This window comes from Thermobia domestica, chromosome 14 (genome assembly GCF_964235325.1).
Source record: "Thermobia domestica chromosome 14, izTheDome1.hap1.1, whole genome shotgun sequence".
Taxonomy (NCBI): Eukaryota; Metazoa; Arthropoda; class Insecta; order Zygentoma; family Lepismatidae; genus Thermobia; species Thermobia domestica.
The window spans coordinates 135,357,824-135,381,338 of NC_137467.1; the positions used below are offsets into that span (position 1 = coordinate 135,357,824).

At 36.3% G+C, this 23,515-nt stretch overlaps 1 protein-coding gene across 1 annotated transcript in view; it reads left to right on the forward strand.

Annotated features, from left to right (window-relative positions):
* The first annotated feature begins 225 nt into the window (after positions 1–225).
* Positions 226–23,515, forward strand: part of LOC145670328 (uncharacterized) — a 28,728-nt gene continuing 5,438 nt past the window's right edge. The window contains exons 1-2 of the mRNA XM_081738854.1: positions 226–487; positions 14,216–14,360. Coding sequence (XP_081594980.1) covers positions 14,216–14,360 — 145 coding nt within the window. The 5' untranslated portion in view covers positions 226–487. The remainder of the gene's footprint in view (positions 488–14,215; positions 14,361–23,515) is intronic.

Consider the following 23,515-nt stretch of genomic DNA (forward strand, 5'->3'; position numbering starts at 1 on the left):
ACGATTTGCTTTAAAAAGAAGTCCTCCAGACTGCACTGTGGCAAATAAAATAGAATACAAGGTCGCTGAGTAGTCAGAAATTCAACTCCGGAAGAAGTAGCACATTGTTCTAATACTCTTTCCTGGCATTAGATGTGAATGAACTCGAAGCCCATAGGTAATCATCGTTAAGAATTATTAACAAATGATTGACTGTCTCTTTTTAAAATACCCTTAGCCAGTGTCTGGCTGCAAGCAAAACATCTGCAAAATGTAACGTGCGGAGGATTAGAGAATCAAGAATACTTAATGTGAGATTTTTAATTGTTATACTTTACATCATCATTGAGAAATTTGTGCGCAACCTTCTTTTGAAGCAATTTAACAAGTGAGTGGTTTATCTGGTGATTAGAAATACAGTGAAAATATAATATGAAACTAATTACAAAACAAGTGAACATCATCTTGAGATAGCGGAAAAAATGGTGAACAGTATACGCAAATCAAGGTAGATATATGAATTTTCTGCTACTTTGGTATTAATTTTAATATTAATTTCAGTTTTGTAAGATTAGGTGAGATATGAGGACACGGGGGCTTAATGACAGAGCGCTCACTTCTAGAGCGAGGGGTTCCTAGTTTGCTTCTAGGCCAAACTAGGAAGTTGTGAAGTTGTGGTAAATAACTTCGCATAATTAAGTTTTCTCTGGTTTCTCTCGTCTCTTTTCCACATTCTTATTCCAACAATATCCTTCATAAAACAATTCGTTTTCATGTATTATCTGTCTCGTGGAGAATACAGGAAAATAGATATAGCTCATAAAACTGAAAGATTTCATTTCGTTTGTTGAAAATATTCCATCTGCTCATCATACCAAGTAGGCAATATATTGATTTATTGGAGTCCCTCGTAAGTCTATCCATTACGATTCTGGAACTCACTAAAAGAATAATTAACACTTCTGACCAGAGAACACAGAGAAAAACCTTTCTTCGGACAGCGATATATTGTACAAATATACGGTATCCTCTTGCTTACTATAGAAATCACTACGGAGCATACGTTATCCGTATGCTACATATGCACTGCCCTTAGATGTTACATCATGTCGTTGCAAGATGTCTGACATCTAACAGTTTTCCGTATAACCTTCATCAGCTATATGCTATATACGTCCATTTGTATGTGAGATCCTGACCGCCTACATTGCTTCATACGGAAAGTACGTATAGATGGAACACTTATACAGAAAGTATTATAAAACATGCGTTTCCAATCTGTACGTTATACGTCTGCTGTACGTTAAGTCCACAAACTACAGGAATTACGCATGTAACCTATATTTTTAAGTACGCCACCTACAATTTTTTCTCAGTATATATACATTTATTTATTAAAACTAAAATACAGTGTGACGGTTTCGACAACTTAACGTTATCTCTATCACACAATAACTCTCTGATATGAGTCATTGTCTCATGAAGATAATAATGTTAAGTTGTCAAAACCGTTACACTGTGTTTTAGATGTAATAAATAAGTATATATATATATATATATATATATATATATATATATATATATATATATATATATATATATATATATTCACTCTGGTCAGAAGTGAAGCTCATTCCTGGCTAAGCGGTTAGCGTACGCACCTTTGACGTAGGAGAACCGAATTCGGATTCCACGTTAATCATTAAGTCCCGTCTCATATATCCTCGCTGCTGACAGGGACGTTAAACTCAAAATCAACTCTGGTCAGAAATGTTAATTATTCCATTAACGTCCCTCTTTATAGCCATGGCTATATGAGACGGGATCTTGTGTTTAAAGCGCGATCCAACCACTATTCAGTTGTATCCGAGAGCATTTTTAGGGATCATACCCGTGGCCACACTCACTAAAAGCACGTGTGGCATTACTCGGCCACGAAGGAACACTAAGCGAATGATGGATGCGTAGACAGCGCAGGTGCAGGTAATAAATAATAAATATTATTTTGGTATATTTCTCTTGGTATTAAAAGAGTCTAATTTTATAAAGACCCCCTCAGTATTAATATTTCTATACATAAAGCTGAATGTTTGTTTGTTTGTCTCATATATAAATACATACCGATAGCCTTGTATCTTCTAGATCAGTAGTGTCCAATTATAATGTGCCTGAGGGCCATAACCGTCCTTACTAGTAAAGTGGAGGGCCGCAACAGCTGCTGCTAGTAATAATAATAATAATAATAATAATAATAATAATAATAATAATAATAATAATAATAATAATAATAATAATAATAATAATAATAATAATAATAATAATAATAATAATAATAATTTATTATTATTATTATTATTATTATTATTATTATTATTATTATTATTATTATTATTATTATTACGCTAGAAAAGAAAAATCTAAAATACGTATTTGAAATATTATATACCTATTCAATTCAATGTGAGAAATAAAGGTGACTAGCAGCGTTTACAAGGGCCGGGATATCTACGTTCATTACTGTCGTGAGCCGCAGGAGATGTAGAGGACAAGAATGTCCAAGGCAGCTTCTGAAGCAATTCTTCACAATTTTCATGGTGGAAAACGTACTTTCACTCAAATAAGTACTTTCAAACACTGACACTTTTTCCCGACCAAGCTCCAAGATTTAGAGAAAAGTATTGCCGTGGATTCTCGCGCCTTTTTGTTGTACAGAATCGCTAAATGGATTCCTTATTTCGAAACAAGTGTGGAAACACTAAAAGAATGAATAAATATAAATTAAAATAGTATCAGTAATAAGAATCGTAAATCGTGAAAATTTTGTGGGTCGCGCAAAATAGTTTGGCGGGCCGCCATTTGGACAGCACTGTTCTAGATCATGTGGTGAAGACAAGGCTAAAGAACTTTGAAAATGCGTATAATATAATCCTAAGCAACTTCTAATATAAGAGAAACATTATATTTCTCTGTAATGTTGCATGCTGCACTTCATCGATATACTGCATTAAAATCCAACGTTTATGTGTTTGTGGCCATTTTTTCGACAATGAGAACTCGGAGAAAACAAGCTCTAGAAACATTATGTTTTCACTGAATGATTCCAAATTTTATGTAGATTCACCAGTTCCCATTAAAATAATAACAACAATAATAAATATATTGTTATGTAGCCCCGTGTAGCGAAGTTGCTAACGTTTCCGACTTTGGTGTGAGTGGTGCCGGGTTTGATTCCTGTGGGAACACTTGGTCGAAAAAATGTAACAGCTTTTTCAGTACAGCTATCCTGAGTGAGGTTTCCCTGGGGTTTCGTCATTCACACTAGGCAAATGTCGGGATGGTACCTAACATAATAGTCTAATAGACCCAGGCCATTTCCTTCCTTCTTCCTAAGTAGTGTGACAGCCGAGGAACGTCATCCCTCATATGTGCGACAGTCCAACATGGCCATAGAAGGCGAAAACTCAGAAATCTAATTCCTAATGTTAACATGAGATGTTAACACGTTATTTTTCAATTTAACATTTAGGATCGTTTTGAGTCCGTAAGTTCACGTTTCGCTAGTGTTGCTAAGGTTAATAGCCTAGTATTAGGCAACCAGCATAAGAGTTACGTGTAGCGGGTTGACGAACATTGCAGACGCTTTGCGTTAATCTAAATGGTAAGTAAACCTTATTAAATGCTGGCAACTTCAATGCAGTGATGACTACAGTTACGAAATTCCTCCCCGGAGCCATATTTCTTATTATCCTCAATATGGATTCTCAGTATTTTCTTTAGCACTACTTTTTATCCCAGTGCATTGAAATCCTCCCTCCCCCAGGAGAAATCTTCTGAAACCATCACTGTTTCAAAGGCCTGTAGAGCCGATATGAAGCTTGTTTGGATATAGTTTAATAAGAAAAAAATCATTTAACATGATATATCACTTCTCTAAGTTTGCCACAAACTCGCTCCAACATCTATACACAACATGTATGTGTTTATCTATAGCAATTCATTCCCTTTGTGAGTATTCGCGTCCTTCAGTTGTGTATGTAAAGGGACATACAGATATTGTGAGGAAGTAGAAAGAAGATTCATACTTATTAGAATGATGTGCTTCGTAAACAGCGCAGATGCAACTAACAAATAATAAATATAATAAATTGTTTATGTTGGTAAGCATAATTATATAAAGACCGCCTCAGTACTAATATTAAATCTTATATATAAAACTGAATGTTTGTTTGTTCCTCATACAAATTCATAGCAGTAGCCTGGCATATTTCAAGGTAATTGTAATGAAGACATCATAGGTTACTTAGAACTTTTAAAATGCGTATTCTGAGCAGGAAGAAGGGAGTACAAAATATGTGTAAAAAAGAATATCTCATCAGCTCTTCATATCAGGAAACTCCTTATTATTAAAATAAGGGTTGTAGATTTCGCTTCTAAAGAAGGGGACTATATATATGCAGTAGAGTGCCGATTATCCGAGCTAATATGTACCGGATCTTACTCGGATAAGCAAAAACTCGGTTAATACGGAAGGATACATAGACATTTTTGTACAGTATTTATTATTGTTGTTCATTGATTATTTTTCTTTATTAGATTATATATTACTACTGTCTTTACTATTTTCATTGGACATACAATACAGTACGTACAGTACATACGTACAAAAGGAATTAGCCATAATACAGTAAAGAGCATGCAGGTTCGATATTGATACGTACAGTACATGAATAAAACAGACTAGAAATAAGGTACTGTTTAGCACACACATATGAATCTTTTAAAAAGCATTTTATAATCTTCTGCTTGATTACAAGCTCCCTCGTTTTTTTGACCGCTATATTGCGCAGACGACGCAACATCATGTCAGCTTGTGTCGTTGGAGGGGAGGGGTAGTCGTCATCTTTACGCCAACTTCTCTTTTTTTTTTTTCGTAGCTGAAACAAAGGCTTACAGACTTCTTATAGTTACTTCACTATATATATATATAAGGGGTGTAACGGAAGGTAATGCAAATACTGCGATAGGTGATTCATGACATCAAAAGAAGACAAAAAGTCATGTTGCTTATTGTCGAATTCCGCTTCGTGTAAGAGTGACAGGGTTTCCAACTTGGAATCTAAAATTGAATCGTGACAATTGCAACGGAACAGAAAGATGTGCACATACTTCGGGAGGTGATTCGTCCCATGAAAAAACGACAAAAATGTCGTGTTGTATGTTGTCAAATTCTGCATCGGATACGAGTGACAGAGGTGCCAACTTGGAATCGACACAAAAACCGTGACAATTGGGACAGAATAGAAAGATGTGCACATCAATGCACTATATAAGAGGACTTTTTGTCTTATTTTGATGTGACGAATCACTTCCCAAAGTATGAGCACATCTTTCTATTTCGTTGCAATTACCAGTATTGGGGTTTCGATTTCAAGTTAACAACCTGTCACTCTTACACGACGCAGAATTGACAATATGCAAGAGGACTTTTTGTCTTTTTTTGATGTCACGAACCACTTACCGCAGTATTTGCATTACCTCCCGTTACACCCTGTATATATAGTCCTCCTCTATAGGGATTATATATAGTCCCCTAGATTATATATATATTCAAACAAGGGCGCCCATCAGGGGGGCCAAGGTGGGGTGCTCGCCCCCTCCCTAAGAGGAAATTGTACATTGGAATACCGAAAACCCAATAGAATTTTTACATTAGTTACAGCAAAATTTGAAACTATATTTGAAACGTCGCTTATACTTGCCCTCCCCCCTTGAAAACCACAACATGGGCGCTCTTGTATTCAAACCACCTTCATCTAATTGTGCTGCAAGAAAATTTGTTGTAACTGATAAGTTTGTCGAAATACACCTATTACCGTATATAAGAAACCGCGTTGATAAGTCGATAGAACAGTCTTGCTTAAAGTATACTTTCGACAATTTTGGCAAACGACGATAAAATAGTTATTGGTCTGAAGTTTTCTATTTCTCTCTTGTTTCCAAACTTTGGTATTGGACATACTAAACTTTTCTTTCCATCTGTTTGAAAACGAATTAGTTCTGATATAAAATATTAAATAAAGTGTAGAGTGGGTATTTAAAAATATTAATGCAAGCTTTTACAATATAAGGAGGAATGCTATCAGAACCTCAAGATACAAAGCTTTTACAGCATTTTCAATTTCCTCCAGTTTTATTTCATCTAGTTGAAAATTGTCTAATAGATTGCACTCGATCCGATTAGCGAGCAAAGAGTCAACGTCATATTTGATGGATATAGTGTATTTAAGTAAACTGACTGAAAATAAAGTGCTAACGTCTTTGCAATTTTATTGTTCTCTTTGATCTCCTGGCCACTGAATGTAAGGAAGCTTGATGACAAATGTTTAGTTTTGTTTTTGATAAAACTCCAATTTTGACTTGGATGTTTGTCGATAGACCATTCAGAATTTAAAACAACTGTTTTGTACACTATTTTTAAATCAATGTATTTCTTTGCTCAGCATTGCAAATTGATAGCGACGATATAGTGTAATGTTATTTGTTAATCCCTCTTTCCACTTCTTATGATGGTATGTCTTTGATTTGATTTTCTTAGTTATTTTATAAGTAAACCAGAAAGGATAATTCCAGTCTACATGCCATTTAGGAAGAACACATATTATTAATATTTCACAGTTTGTTAAAGATTTATATTATTTAATTACGAACGGTAATCTCAATTAATTTTAGAAAGTTCGATATACATCTTTTTGAAATCTGTTTTCCTAAAATTAACACCTGATGCCTAGGAGGAACACATATATTATTTCACAGTTTGTTACAAGATTTATATTATTTAATTACGAACGGTAATCTCAATTAATTTTAGAAAGTTCGATATACATCTTTTTGAAATCTGTTTTTCTAAAATTAACACCTGATGTCTTTATGAAAATTTTAAAAATCCATGAATTAAACGCGCGGGTCCATGAAATTCATGGGTTACTTACTACCACTTTCGTACATGTTGAGTGCCAAGCTTATACAGCAGGCCCACCTCTGTTAGAGAGATGCCAATAAAAGAGGGCACGCAGTCCAGGCTGGTGACAACAGTGAAGCTTATCGCACTTTAAACTTAATAAATGTGCGTGTGTTGTGTGTTTGTGAGTGTAACTACTGGACGATACGTTACTCGAAACCTAAGTTTCGTGTTCGTGGAATTGGGACGAAATGCTGCTTGGGACGAAACAATACGACACGTGATGGGATTGGGACGAAACGATACTGGGACGAAACGCTACTTAGGACGAAACGACACGACACGGCCTTAAGAGTCTTCATCCCGTCGAAATTAAAATACCGCTAATTTTACAGTAATTTGGTGATATCTTCAAATAGATAAAAGATAATCGAAATGTGGAACAAGAGCGCCCTAGACAATATTAGTTTACATGAGAAACCGTTATCACGACTCACTTATCTGCTTTCGATTTCGAGCCATTTTGAAAATCGGCATTTATTTTCGCGTTTCTGAAAACGGAAAGCCACTAGGTGACTTGTGATAACGGTACCTCACGCAAAATAATATTGTCTAGGGCGTTCTTGTTCCATATTTCAATTATATTTTATCTATTAGAAGATATCTCATAATTACTGTAAAATTAGCGGTATTTTAATTTCGCCGGCATGAAGACTCTTTACGTCTTTCTTATGCTTCTGATGGTAGATAACGGAAAAATATCGCTAGGTGGTTTCTATCTTCATTAGTAACCAAGGAACTACAGAAACATCATTAACATTTGAGAGTACTAAATCTAAGATGCAACCACTGGTATTTTGAATATCATTATAGAGCATTGAGTGATTATAAGGCATTAAGTTATTTTAGGGCATTAAGCTATTTTATGGCGTTGAACGTCAAAATTAAAACATTATTTTATTAGGTCTCGTAATATTAAAATTGTCTATCCAAAGAACGATGCTCCCTATTGGAACCTTACTCTTCATAAATTGGTAAAACTTTTCATATGTCATTACACTTGAATCAGAAGGAGTGCAAACTGCACAAATAAACATCATTAGTGAATTAGTTGATAACTTGACAATGATACATTTAAGATTTAGATAATAGGAATTTCCAAATGAAATGAAATCTCAGTTTAACGTCCCATGATTAAGCCTATTAAGCAAACGGAGACGAATGATTAAGACAAGTAAGTGATGGTGGATGAGTTGGTGGAATGAGAATGTGGGAGAATGTTGTCCCCCCACAAACTTAATACCTGGGATAGAACCAGGAACCCCACGCAGTGAAGGTAAGAGCTCTATCACTGAGTCACCGTGCTCCCAGAAATTTACATGTTGCATATTGTAATTTTCATGAACTGCTAATATGACATTCCCATCCTTGCAATAGGCTACACAAGTAATAACTTACAACATCCATTCGTTTTAAGTATGTAGATTTGAAGTACAGTGGGACCTCAATAATTCGAAGCTGAAGGGAATAGGCAAAAATTCGAGCTATCGAGTTTTTTGAGTAATCAAGGTTTGAATTATCAAAGTGGCCACAACAAAAATTCGAGATTCCGAAGTTTCGCGCTCCTCATTCAAAGTGATTACAATATACGTATAACCTCTGTAAGTCGAAGTTTTATCCGTTCAACTTTTATAATTCTAAGCTGTGAAAGTTCCAAGGAAGAACAGTTATTGACCTAGAAACAAGTGAAGGGGGTACTTTCATGTCTAGACTTGAGTAAATCACAATGACAGTACACATTAGCAACAATGAAAGACCCAGCAAGAATAACAATTTCGCAAAAGCATATAGTTATAGCTTCGAGTTATCGAGGTCACATCAAGAGAAATTTGACTTATAGAGGTAAACTTCGACTTGTAGAGGTTCACATGGGGACGCCGTAGTTCAGTGGTAGAGTGTTCACCTCTGGTGCATGGGTTCTTGGTTCGATCCCAGCTCGCGCCAAGTGAGCTTTGTGGTGAACAAACACCGTATGTATGGGTTTTCTCGGTGTTCTTCCGTTTTCTCCCACTTTCTTCATTCCATCATTTCATTCATTGCTCATCAGCATCGTTTCCTTTAGCCTAGCCGGCATAATCGTGGGACGTAAAGCTTAGATTTCATTTCATTTTTGTAGAGATTCACAGATACGAAACTTCGAGTTACCGAAGTTTTTAAAAAATATTATGAAGAACTTACAGAGGTTATTTTAGCATTTAGTGTTATGAAGAGTTCAAGGGAATGTGAAAAAATTCGAGTTATCGATATCCAACTGTATATATATGGTAAGAGAGTTTTGTTAAACGAAACTCTTTAATTAATTCATTCTCAACTTGAAAGTTTTTTTCATTCTTTTAGACATATGATTGTCACATTTTTAAAATTAATATTGACATTATCAAGTTCCACAAACGCGCTGACGAAGTAGTCTCGTGTTCAAGTGTTAAGTGTTAATACAAACTATGCAAATTCGAGATTATTTATAAAAGGATTGACGCGGAATGCTGATTACGAAATATCTATCTACCTGTTCAAATAACATTGTAGTAAAAATCTGTGCTTAACAAAGACCAGTGGCATAGCCAGAAAATATTGTTAGGAAAGGTCCGAACTTTTTTTTTTTTTAAAGGTACGAAAATTTACTTTTTGATGATTTTAAAAGTGTTTCGTAGATATTCTCTTCGCGGCAAATCTTCTACCGAGAATGTAATATTGTTATATATTTTTCCACATTGATAGAAGTTCGAAATAAATCAGGAAAATTTCATGGCTATATCCAGAAAAGAAATCAATAGAGTTAGGCCTAAAAACAGAACATCTGTTGAAAGGTCTCAAAATCACATTGATGCAAACATTTAAGAACACCACGTAGGAATTCACAGATAGTTCCCAAAGATGGCCCCAACAAGATGTTCCACGGTCACAATGTTGAGATCCTACAACAAGAACCTTATGCCGTAAATATAGCCAACACCTAGCGGCCCACTTGCCGATAAATGTCGATCGTCGATATAGTGATGTTTCGAAGGATTGCCGCAAGTGTGTGACTGTGGGTAAAGTTTCGTCGAGTTGAAACAGATATCTAGAGTCGGGTTGTTGAAGTTACCACCACGTAGCAGCGAGGACTTCCGATTCCCCGCGTTCTTTCGATTCGTCGCGGAGAATCACGAAGTGACGACCAACACGAGCTGTCACCAGTCATGTGCACGCGGTTATTATTATCTACTATATTTCTTTCCCTGACGAATTGTTCCTAAAATGAGCTCCGGGGGTCCTGCCTCTGCATAATGAAGTGAAAAATCTTGAAATGAGTGTGTATAATTGTATAAATTTAGATGGCAACTGTCGCCGATCATTAGAGAACTATGAAGTAGAGTAAATAGACACGCGTCATTTTCTTATAAAATTACATGGCGAACGCATTTTATCTGATATCAAACGGTTATCGTCGAATATGTACGGTTAAAGGAGGAATGTGATTAGCCAAATTAAAAAGACCTCAACGATTTATTCCTTTACAAGGGAGGTTTCATTCGTCGCCTCCGTGGCGAAATCGGAAGAACACGCCCTAGTAATTATAAGGTTGATGGTTCGTGCCCACCCCGGGGTACTCTTTCTTAGTGTTTCTTAAGACTCACCTTAATGTAAACCAATCACGCATATAGATGATTTAACATATTTTGGGGGAGTAATTTTGTGGTTCGTTGGTGTTTTCTTGCGTTTCTGCAACTGGTGGTATAATTTTCAAAACGGAAGTGAGTCCACTGCGGATCTTCGCTGCGGGGCCGCCAATTTTTGCTAGTTGTTCATTGGTAGTCCAACGACATTTCCGATATGGGGAAGCTTGTAGTAATTTCAACATGGCGACCGTGGGGTATCCTGAACATGTTATATATGGTCAGGAGTGCCTACTGGCGAGTTTTGGAGCACAGGTTGCGCCAATGATAATATTGGGGAGACATGATTTCTCATTGGAAATGGTACAATAAAACTAGAGAATGGTGACTTTTAGGGAAAAAAAAGATACATTTGAAGGACAATTAATAAATTTGGAAGACAGAATGGTATTCGAAAAAATAATTGTAAATTTGAAGGAAGAATAATGTACTTGAAGAAGATAGGCACATCTACCCAAATAAACGGTGTTCAAAAACGTATACAATTACTCACTTTAATAACACGTCTAACTACCCCGAAAGACCATACAAACAGCTGTTAGGAATAGTAGCCAGTAGTGCAGACACTAATTAATTAGCGCGGGAATTCGCAATCGTGGTATGCGTGCCACTGGTGGTACGCGAGCCGATGTTGGTGGTTCTTACGACTTATGGTGGTATTAACATGTTTTGGTGGTACGCCAGTGGAAATGTTGAGATCCCTGGTGTAGCGTATGATATCCCGGGCACAGCTGGGTGATTGCCGTCGTCAGAACAAGGTTGGCGTTCAGGCACGTCCCACTCTGTTCCACAGGGGGTTGATAAGATTAGGGGACCATGTTAAAAGCGTAACACATATGTAGTATACGGAGCAGAACGCGTTTGTTTATTCTGATAGTTTCGGGATGAGCGTTATCTTGCTGAAAGATGGAGTCCCTAAAAGTGCCCAGATAAGGTCGGTGACGACTTATTACCATTCGTACCAAAATGCCAGGAGAGGGTCATATGTAGCGATCGTGAACACTGCTGGATTTTCCCGTTTAGCTGCAAGTATACAGACACGTTACCTAACTTCCTATAACCTGTTGTCATTGTTGGTATCGTCATTTTTCACTTTCCCCCTTTTTTGTCTTTATGTTGTTTAACATTTCCTCCGCAACCTATTATTTCGTACGCATTTTTTTGTTCGCGGTGTTCTGCTTATTCTTCTTCAGCTTGATATAAGCTGTATGATCCCATTACGTTAATAGTTGTACTTTGGCTATTTTCTCGAAGTTTAAACACTTGCTCTTGAATTTCATGTACAAATCGAGTTCTCGTTTTCTTATTTTATAACTTTTCAGTGTCCGACTTCTTGTTATCCACTGTTTTTGCTGTTTGAATGTCAATTTCCGCCAGCCAGCACAAGATTTTGATCTGACATTCGCCATGGATAATCTTTGGACCTTTTTAAAATTAAGTTGGTTTCTTTACTGAACGATATTCTTGACTCATTCTTTACATAGAGCTCCCTCTAGGCAACATAATTACAACACGCATCTTTGGTGCAGGGACTCCGGGTTCGGTTCCCAGTGGGAGTTCATGTCGTTTAAACTCCACGTTAAACTGTAGATCCACGTCTCATATAGCCAATGTGTTCAAAAGGGTATCTAAAATTCAATCCATCTATCCTTCCTTCTTTACATCTTCAGTTACTTGAGCAATGGTTAGTGCTTATGTCTGTCAGTATTAAATCCGTTTCTTTTACCTTAGGCTTACATTCATGATCGCACTATCATTAACAAATTGTTTTACTACCTTCCCTTTCAGGCACTTAAGCACCATGCCCCCCCCCCCTAGAGACCTGCACGGGCCGAATTTTTCGGCCCGAGCCCAATCCAGCCCGAACGTACCTAGGCCCGGCCCAGCCCGGGCCCGAAAAGTTTTGGAGATTTTCGGCCCAAGCCCGGCCCGGCCCGATAAGTTTTTCAAAATTATTGGCCCAAGCCCGGCCCGGGCCCGATAAATTTTAAAAGTTTTTTGCCCGACCCCGGCCTGATAAGTTTCTTTAAAAAATTAGCTCGAGCCCCAATCTTTCTCAAAATTTAGTACTAAATTTGACCTAACCCTCAGAAACATTTTCTAAACTGGTTCACAACCTAACGCTTGCCTCACGAATGGTACCATTGCCTCCTAGAACTTTGCCTGTCATCGAGAGACTAAAAACTCCATTCCCTGTAACAAAAATCTAAATTGATTTTTAGCATAAAATAAAGATGGCAATATTGTTTAGCAACAGGCAAAACATTCCCACCCCTTATTTTTATATTTTGAGTTCAGTGAAGGCCAAGGTCAGAGCTCAATTTACCGCATAATGCCTGCAATCCTAGTGAAAGTGGAGCCGCTAAGCAACACAAACTGTAAATAGCTATTGTATTCTTCGTAACATTTTTCACGGACACACTTCTTCAACGTTTGGCTTGATTCCAATTATCGTTTAACGAAAGTCAATAATTATTAAAGAATTGCAATTGATCGGCCCCAGCCCGGCCCGACCTGAAGAGAAATCAGTGTCGGCCAGCCCAAGCCCGGCCCGGCCCAAAGAAATAACAGTGTCGGCCCGCCCAAGCCCGGCCCGGTCCAAAGAAATAACAGAGTCGGCCCGCCCAAGCCCGGCCCGTGCAGGTCTCAACCCCCCCCCCCTTCGTTAGCACAATCGCCATACTCCTCCGTTTCTTAATTTCCTATTACTTTCCAACTTAATTGTAACAACAGCTACCAAAATATAAAAATGAAGGCCTGCCTCCCTTTCTGGAAAGCAGCAATAAATTCTTAGCACTAGAGGTCACTACAATTAAACAATTGTGTCCCTATTTCCCTCTAAAATATAGCACAATATGAAATAGTCGTCAAGTCCCGTTACGTTGTTGACTACATATAGTCTACAGTATGTAGTTAATTTCTGCTACTAACTAACTAACTCTATGGCCTGTGAAACCTGGAGGTTTAATGCCGTGTTCACAAAAGTTCTCCATTGACTTCTATCCTTAGCCAACTGGATCCAGTTTGTACTTTGTCCTTAATATTACAATCCCATCTGTGCCTAGGTCTTCCTAATGGTTGTTTTCCGATTAGATTTCTAGTTAAAACTTTGAAAGCGTTTCTACTTTCTTCCATTCTGACTATATGGCCTACATACCTGAGCCTCTTATATTTGATGACCCTAACAACGTTTGGTAAACGGTCCTCATTCCCGTACCTCTTGGGTACGAATATTCGTCTCAGGATTTTATTCTTAAATATTTTGAGTTTGTGCTCTTCCCTTAGAGTAAGCGACCATTTTCTCGCAACCATATAGCACCGAATTTCAAACCAAACCAAACCAAACATTCTCACAGAATTTTTGCTACAGTTTCATAAATTTCATTTGTTCCTACCAAATTAGCAAGTTCTTTTGTATTCCTACGCATAACATATATTGTTTTGTTTTTTTTAAATTATTTTTCCGTGTAGATTACGTATCAAATTTCTTTGCGTCAGCATCTTTAGAAGTATTCTTAGTGCAATTAATACTTATTACTTTTGTTATTTTTTTCCTATTTAGATGAAACTAGTGTTGTTTATCTATTGCATCACATTACTGAAGTCAGGGATAGCCACCAGAAAGATATGTGATACAAGAGAATTTCGCAGAGCCATAATGGATGTATGCAGTGATCCTGGACCTCACGTTGACTTAAATGAAATAGGTAGGATATTCTAACCTTAAGATATTATATTCTCTTCGATATGTACTATAGTTCATTAAGTACATTCAAATAATATACAAATGGCTTATAGTCCAAAAGGTATAACGTCGTGGCTTCCCGCGCTTGGACCTGCTCGTCACTGGGGGTGTGGTAAGAGGGTAGCCAATCACCATCAACGGTATACTGCGCTCAGCGAGCCACGAGTAACCAAGCTGGCCACTCCCCATAAGCGTCACTACAACTTTTCGCGGAAACCCAACAACGTTATACCTTCCGTACTATAGTTATTCCATTGTTTTCCTGAAAATTGTTACTGATTTTGGGACACGCTGTATTTTACAATCACTGGTAAATTCTTTGACACAAAGCGTTGACATATGTTACGATTCTCAGTTGAATTTTTCGGGGCGTATTCAGAGTCCTTCTTACGTGTGATTAGTGTCGTACTAATGGTTTGGCTAATGTTTACTTAAAGGTGCGCACTTAAAAATTTTTGTTAGGAGGGGCCCAAGCTTTGGGGGTGATGATCCAATATTAGAAGCCACTATGTCTATGTAGTATTGAACAGGTATTATTCTGCATCCGAAAAGACGATAAGTAATTATAAGATATTTCCACCTATAGTTTCAGTAAAAAATGATAAAACTAGATTGTTTTTATAAGAGAAAGAGTACAAATAAAGTGTAAGATCAAATTTTCATGCTACATCAATCATTTCCCTCTTAAACAAATATAGTTTATAACGATACTTGTATTTCATCACTCTTTATTATATCTTTATTTGTATTTGTGGGCAGAAGTATTTTTAAATTATGCACAAGCTGCTCAAGAAAGGAAGAAGATTATGAAGAAAAAAAATATAGATGTAATTTCTTTTCTAGTTGTCATAGCAACGAGAAATAAATATATCATAATTACGGATCCATCTTGTGTAAGGTACATGCACAATTTTTAAGAAGTATATTTGTTTAATTTGTTACGTGCAATAATAAACGGTAATATCTAGATGCAGTGTGTAAATTGTTTTATGATGGTTTTTCGTAGCCTTGTAGCTATATAAATATATATGAACTGTGAGGACCTGTGGGATTTCGTAGTTTTATATAATTTGGTGGTCCTCGACCCAGGATTGCTGTTACATAATTTGGTGGTTCCGCCTAGGAACGAACTGGGGACCTTAGGAGATTTGGACGAAGTTTAGTAGAAAATCTCCTAAACAGTAAAATCCAAGTGTGCAGATTGACTTTAAAGCTACATAGTAATTTTGTTAAAAGCAGCATCAAAACGGAGTATACTTTGTTACGGAGTGGCACAAAGATCTTCAGAAATAGCAACATGAGTCTTCCCGATATTGAAAATACATCTGAATCAGATGGCAACAGGGAAATGAACTTTTCTGACCTGGCCGATCTCATTAAACAACAAATGGAACAATCGAAGCAACAAATGGATCAATCGAAGCAGCGAATTGAACAATTGGATAATAAAATGGATCAACGAATGAACCAACTTAACAGTAAAATCGATCAACAGACGGAACAAATTAAACAAATACACTTCTTAAAAATTGTTCATGTACCAAATTTCACAAAATTAAATCCCCACGTTAAGCGGGTTTGCATATCCAGGCTCCTAACTATGAAAACATTTACGCTCACTCCAACCTCAATCATTTAACGAATTCAACCTGTTTTACGTATGTTATTAGGACATAATATCGATTGTGATTTATTCTAAAAACACTTTTATACATTGCAAGAGCTGTAACGTCCAAATATTTACTGAGAACTCATAGTCATATCGGAATAAACAAAAGCGAGTATGGAACAGTAAACTGCTTTCACAAAAGGCAAAAGAAGATGTGCAAAGACATACAAAACGGTCGAGTGGTTTGGGTCGATACACTATCAATCAGATGTTTGTGTGTTCAAACCCAGTAGCAAGTTGTATCTTTTTTAAGTGTCTTCCTATTTTCATCCGGAGGCTGAAAATATTTCTTTGAGTAACTCATTGAAAACTTCTTTTGTTTCAAATTCGATTAGAACGGAACATTGTATGAATTGCGAATCTTAAATCCATAGCTAAAAAAAATGAAGTATACTCATTACTCTATTATCCTCTGATTTGTAACGAAAAACTATTTATAAACAGTGGTGACTTCAGAAAATTATCCTCGGGGGGAATTTCAATATGCGGGTGGAGGGCAAACATTCGTAGTCCACATTGAGCACGATCGAATATATGGTCCTGAAGGCGGAAATTTCTTAGCTCGAAAGGGGTCTCAAATTCTCCGTCAAATCACGTCTTGAAAGTATCATTGCTTAAAAGCTTTTCGTAGCAAATATAATATTACACTTGTTTCTCGTTCTACATTTAGAATTGGTAAAATCATAACTTACAGAGGATTATAATAAAAGCATAAAAATTACAATACCAATCATGTATAAATTATCCTGTAAGTTACCAACTTTGGGTCAGATTAAAACTCAAATATTTGTTTTCGGATTGCACTTAGAAGTAAGTCCTCTCTATATAATCCTGATTGGAAAGCCATGTATAACTCTAATTAATTAATCAATATTTATACAAATATTTTTTTTATTTTACTATTTTTACTATTCAATATTATATACACTTCATTTCCAAAATCAAATCTCGAAAATGTATATTGTACGAGTGCAGATTCGGAAATAAATGATTATTTATCATATATATTGGTCTCTATTCGAAATTCTATTTAATCGAATCCGACAAGAACACAGACAGAAACATTGAGAACAGGTGAAAAAAAGAGAGAAAAAGGTGCTGTACCCGGCGGAGATTCGAACTTAGTTCGAATGGTGCTTTGAAAGCCGAACGCCTTAGACCACTCGGCTATGGTAACAACTAGTGATTGTAGCAAAGGCTTCGAGTAGTAGTTCTTATTACAGAATAACGTTTTCTATTGCCTAAAATTTAAACCTAATTTACTTTGATATAATATATCTATTAATTTGTTTCATGAACACGTTTTCGTTACTTTGATGAATGATGTATGTTGTTATATAGATTCTATTACACGTGCTTTCGTAAATATAATAGAAAGTATCAGGGTTATTTATGATCTTTCATGGAAATTGACTGGCGCATGCGCAGTACACAGACAGTTCAATTGGAAGGCGAGGAAGGAAACGCTAACACGCTGTTAGAATGTTTCATCGGTGTGAAGTATAAAGGACAGCTAAAATGTATTTTACGCTTGCCATTGCGTAAGGAATCACCAGGTTAATGTTTGTCACTGATCAACTGCGTAAAGTTCTCACTGATCAACTGGACTCATGAAAAATAATTAATATTGTCATTACCGCACAATATGAAGAATAAAGAACGTAAATTACACCACACGGTTCTCGAATTCGAATCTAGCTAAGGAAGGGACAATAAACACAATGTGATTTATTCATTCGAATTGAGATAATTCAATGAAACTAGAAATTACACAATCAAAAGGAAAAACATCGTTAAAAAGGCAATAATACTTTTATCCGAGATGTAAAATAAAGTTATTAATTAACTGAAATGAAAGTAATATTGGGCATGATATAGAGTAAGAAAAAAAAGTAAATGTATTCTTAGAAATGTTCAAAGTAAATTCACAAATACTTTTTGAAGATATACTACTCTTCCTTAACGTTTTAACGAACTAATAAATAAACAAGCAAAGGAAAAGAATGAAGAACGAAAGTATTGCTCTTGAAAAAATATAATAACTAAATGAAACTTAAATAAATGTTTACACAAAAAATAACACACTAGTACTTAGTGTAATCACCTCCAGAGTCAATAACTTCTTGAAGTCTGGAGGGGATACTAGGTACAAGTCTCGAGCAATACGACGGTGTGTCACGAAAATGTTGCCACAGTTCCATAACATGATTTTGAAGAAACGTTTGGTCTCTGTCTTCACGTCTCTCTTCCCATTCTTGCACCATATAGGCCCAGAGATGTTCAATTGGGTTCAAATCTGGGGATAGAGGGGGCCACTCAATACAAATTAACTCTGGATGTTCACTTAGCCACTCGCGTGTTTGCCGGGAAGTGTGAACAGCACTGTTGTCATGCATAAATATATATTCTTCCTGTTCGGGGAAGTTTCTTTCTAAGGACGGTAACAACGTATTTTCGAGGATATTAATGTAAACACTGCTGTTCATTCTCTCAGACACCGCAACCAAATCTCCAGGACCAGCAGCCGTCATGTAACATGTTATCCCCAAAAGTGTGCTGATATTCGTCCTGAACAAGAAGTTCTGATAATATTTTGTTCAGCATACCTGGTTCCGCGCGGTCTATACAATATAACTCAGCCTTGTTGGTTAGACTTGAAAACCTTCTCGTCGGTCCAGATGACTAAGTCCCAATATGACTAAGGTTGGGTTATGTTATTCTGTGCCCATTCCATTCGTCTGGCCTTGTGAGTTTCAGTCAGGAGAGTCTTCCTAGCGGGTCTTGAACAGTGTAGACCAGCCCCCAATAATCTTCTTCTTATTGTTTCGTGAGAACAATTATATTCTCTGGCTTTGTCCAAGAGGATTGACGTGTGGCGTAGAGGTCTGTTCATTACTTCTGTAACTAAAGCTTGATCTTGAGCTGCAGTTGTCACTTTTGGCCTTCCACTTCTTGACCGAGACCTAAACCATTCACCACCTTCTTCATGTCGCTGAACCCATTTCTTGGCCGTTTTCTTGTCACATCCCAGATCTCTAGCAATCTGAGGCACAGTTTGTCCCATTTTTGCTCGGCCTATGATTTCTCCTCTCAGAGCAACAGACAGTTCTCCACAACCTTTAGAGCGAGGCATTTTCAGAACCTGTTAGAAATTTGCGTTCTGGCGTGTATGACAAATGTCGGTAAAGTGCATCTTTCTGTTTCTACGGTGCATGCACCAGTCAGTTTTCATGAAAGATCATAAATAATCATGACAATTGTTGTAATATTTATGAACGAATACGTAATAGAATCTATATTAACAACATCATTCGTCAAAGTAAAGAATACCGTAGACATAAAACAATTTCAACAGACTATTACATCAGGCCAAAATAGGCTTAAACTTCAGAGAATACAAAATAAATTTCATACTGTAACAAAAGATTGAACACGAAACACGCTTACTATATTTTCAACTTGTGACATTAGCCGAGTGGACTAAGGCATTCGGCTGGAGATTCTGAGGCACCATTCAAGAGTAGTTCGAATCCCACCACAGTACAATTTGGTTTTACCTCTTCTTGACGTTTCTGTTCGTGATCCTGCCGGATTCTATTAATTATAATTTCGTAATACGCTAAAATATACGTAATATTTGAAATTCTTAACCTTCCATTTTTACATTTTTCAAGCTCAGTTGAGAAGAAAGAGGGAAAATGAAAGTACAAACATTTACAATAATTACTTAGCATTTACTGTCATTGTAATTGTGGATATTTTATTTATGAAAATGTATAATGAACTAAAAATATATTTAGTAGGTCACATGTCTCCATTTTTCGATTCTAACTTGAAAGTTACAGTTTAGGCGGTGACATATCAAAGACCCAGGGGGTTGTAACCCCTCCCATGGAAACTTTTATATTCTATTGAAATAAAAAGTGTTCCAGTTTATAATCTTGGAAAAGCAACAATCACTGTGTGTGGAGGACGATTTATTTATACTAGGATTTATCACTTCCAAAGGTGTCGAAGATGTGACTGTATATTGTGCATAATCATTCAAGAAATATAACACAACGAAGGGACTTCGTAAACCCTTCACGCCACCCCAGGAAGAGGAAGTGCGTCCCGCCGTCCCTCGGTTGAGAACTACTGCTTGTGAGGGAAACATTCTAACAGTGTGTTAGCGTTTCCTTCCTCGCCTTCCAATTGAACTGTCTGTGTACTGCGCATGCTCCAGTCAATTTCCATGAAAGATCATAAATAACCCTGATACTTTCTATTATATTTACGAAAGAACGTGTAATAGAATCTATATCAACAACATACATCATTCATCAAAGTAACGAAAACGTGTTCATGAAACAAATTAATAGATATATTATATCAAAGTAAATTAGGTTTAAATTTTAGGCAATAGAAAACGTTATTCTGTAATAAGAACTACTACTCGAAGCCTTTGCTACAATCACTAGTTGTTACCATAGCCGAGTGGTCTAAGGCGTTCGGCTTATAAAGCACCATTTGAACTAAGTTCGAGTCTCCGCCGGGTACAGCACCTTCATCTATCTTTTTTTAACCTGTTCTCAATGTTTCTGTCTGTGTTCTTGTCGGATTCGATTAAATAGAATTTCGAATAGAGACCAATATATATGATAAATAATCATTTATTTCCGAATCTGCACTCGTACAATATACATTTTCGAGATCTTGATTTTGGAAATGAAGTGTATATAATATTGAATAGTAAAAATAGTAAAATAAAAAAATATTTGTATAAATATTGATTAATTAATTAGAGTTATACATGGCTTTCCAATCAGGATTATATAGAGAGGACTTACTTCTAAGTGCAATCCGAAAACAAATATTTGAGTTTTAATCTGACCCAAAGTTGGTAACTTACAGGATAATTTATACATGATTGGTATTGTAATTTTTATGCTTTTATTATAATCCTCTGTAAGTTATGATTTTACCAATTCTAAATGTAGAACGAGAAACAAGTGTAATATTATATTTGCTACGAAAAGCTTTTAAGCAATGATACTTTCAAGACGTGATTTGACGGAGAATTTGAGACCCCTTTCGAGCTAAGAAATTTCCGCCTTCAGGACCATATATTCGATCGTGCTCAATGTGGACTACGAATGTTTGCCCTCCACCCGCATATTGAAATTCCCCCCGAGGATAATTTTCTGAAGTCACCACTGTTTATAAATAGTTTTTCGTTACAAATCAGAGGATAATAGAGTAATGAGTATACTTCATTTTTTTAGCTATGGATTTAAGATTCGCAATTCATACAATGTTCCGTTCTAATCGAATTTGAAACAAAAGAAGTTTTCAATGAGTTACTCAAAGAAATATTTTCAGCCTCCGGATGAAAATAGGAAGACACTTAAAAAAGATACAACTTGCTACTGGGTTTGAACACACAAACATCTGATTGATAGTGTATCGACCCAAACCACTCGACCGTTTTGTATGTCTTTGCACATCTTCTTTTGCCTTTTGTGAAAGCAGTTTACTGTCCCATACTCGCTTTTGTTTATTCCGATATGACTATGAGTTCTCAGTAAATATTTGGACGTTACAGCTCTTGCAATGTATAAAAGTGTTTTTAGAATAAATCACAATCGATATTATGTCCTAATAACATACGTAAAACAGGTTGAATTCGTTAAATGATTGAGGTTGGAGTGAGCGTAAATGTTTTCATAGTTAGGAGCCTGGATATGCAAACCCGCCTAACGTGGGGATTTAATTTTGTGAAATTTGGTACCTTACACAAGATGGATCCGTAATTATGATATATTTATTTCTCGTTGCTATGACAACTAGAAAAGAAATTACATCTATATTTTTTTCTTCATAATCTTCTTCTTCCTTTCTTGAGCAGCTTGTGCATAATTTAAAAGTACTTCTGCACACAAATACAAATAAAGATATAATAAAGAGTGATGAAATACAAGTATCGTTATAAGTTTTATTGAGAAAATGTACAAATGTGTGTTGAGTTAGAAAGTTTTCGGTGGTTTGGACCTGGTGGACCTCCCGTGCTGATTTTCATATGCAGAAATACTTTAGTGATGTTATCCACGACTTTTTCGCAGGGTTATCCAAACACATAAGAAGAAAACAAAATAACAAAGAATAATAGACAAATATAAAATTAGAATGTAACATGTCAATGGAACGAAACTAATAATCTTAAATAATCAAAGACAATTATACCTAGGTATGCAACATAATAGTGATGGACTATTATTTGATACCGACAAATATAACGAAACAAATGCAATCGCAAATACTTCATATCAAAATCATTTTTAGAACAAAAATTATATTCAAGAAATTTTCATGCACGTTATTTAATGGTAATCTTATGTCCTCCTATATTTGAAAAACTATGACCTATGACCTATCACTGACGCTCAGTTTAGTTTTATGAAATAGTAATCACTAGGGATGCACACGAGACAAGATTTGTGGCTGTCTCGTCCCGAAAATGTGCTGTAAAAGTGATGTCTCGACTCGAAAAATGTATATTTCTCTATTGGAGAGCCATGTCTCGACTCGAATTTCGTCAGGAAAATCCTGTCTCGACTCGTCTCGTGCGCATCCCTAGTAATCACATTGTTGAACTGTTCACTGATCACTCTGCAATGAAATGGATCCTAGTCCAGTTCGATGATATTCACTAGACGAAATACAATATTTGAAATAAAATATCACTCGGGTGATAGGATGATTTGAATGAATATCGGTATCTTAGTTTGATGAAAAGCCTCTGATTCAAGGGGTCCCTGGTTCAATCCCTAGCCAAGTAAGTTTGTGGTGGACAATGAGTCCGTGGGTTTCCTCGGGGTACTCCTGTCTCCTCTCACATTCTCATTCCGCCAATTCTTTCATCATCATTCACTTGACTTAATCATCCGTCTCCCTTAGCCTAGCATGTCCCTGTGTAAAATGGCAAAGTTATGCTGTATCTGGGAATTTGTTCAATAAATAAAATAAAGGCAGGGGCGGATCCAGGACAGACTTCTGGGGGGGGCGGTGATTTGTAATACTGCTACTTAGAGCTACTTTTAAGAGCTCCAAACTCTGAGATAGGTTTTATTTAAATATAAAATAAGAAAGTTTCCCCTTCTGAGGGGAGATCGCCCCCCTGGATCCGCCCCTGCCTAAAGGGTATAATCTTGGAACGTTAAACTGAAAGATTTCATTTGATGAAAAGCCATAGACGATTCCTTCTCTTTTGCTTTCTTCTTGAGGTCTTAAGGTAGGATTAGTTGTAGGAGAATTACCGTATAGTAAAGATTGGTTATATCTCAGTCTCAATTAAAGTTATAGCGTAATGAAGTTATCTTTACGCTAATAAATGGAAGAATATTGAGTTACAAACTACATCTAAATAATTAAGATAATGTATAACTACTTCAAGAGTAGACAAATATTTC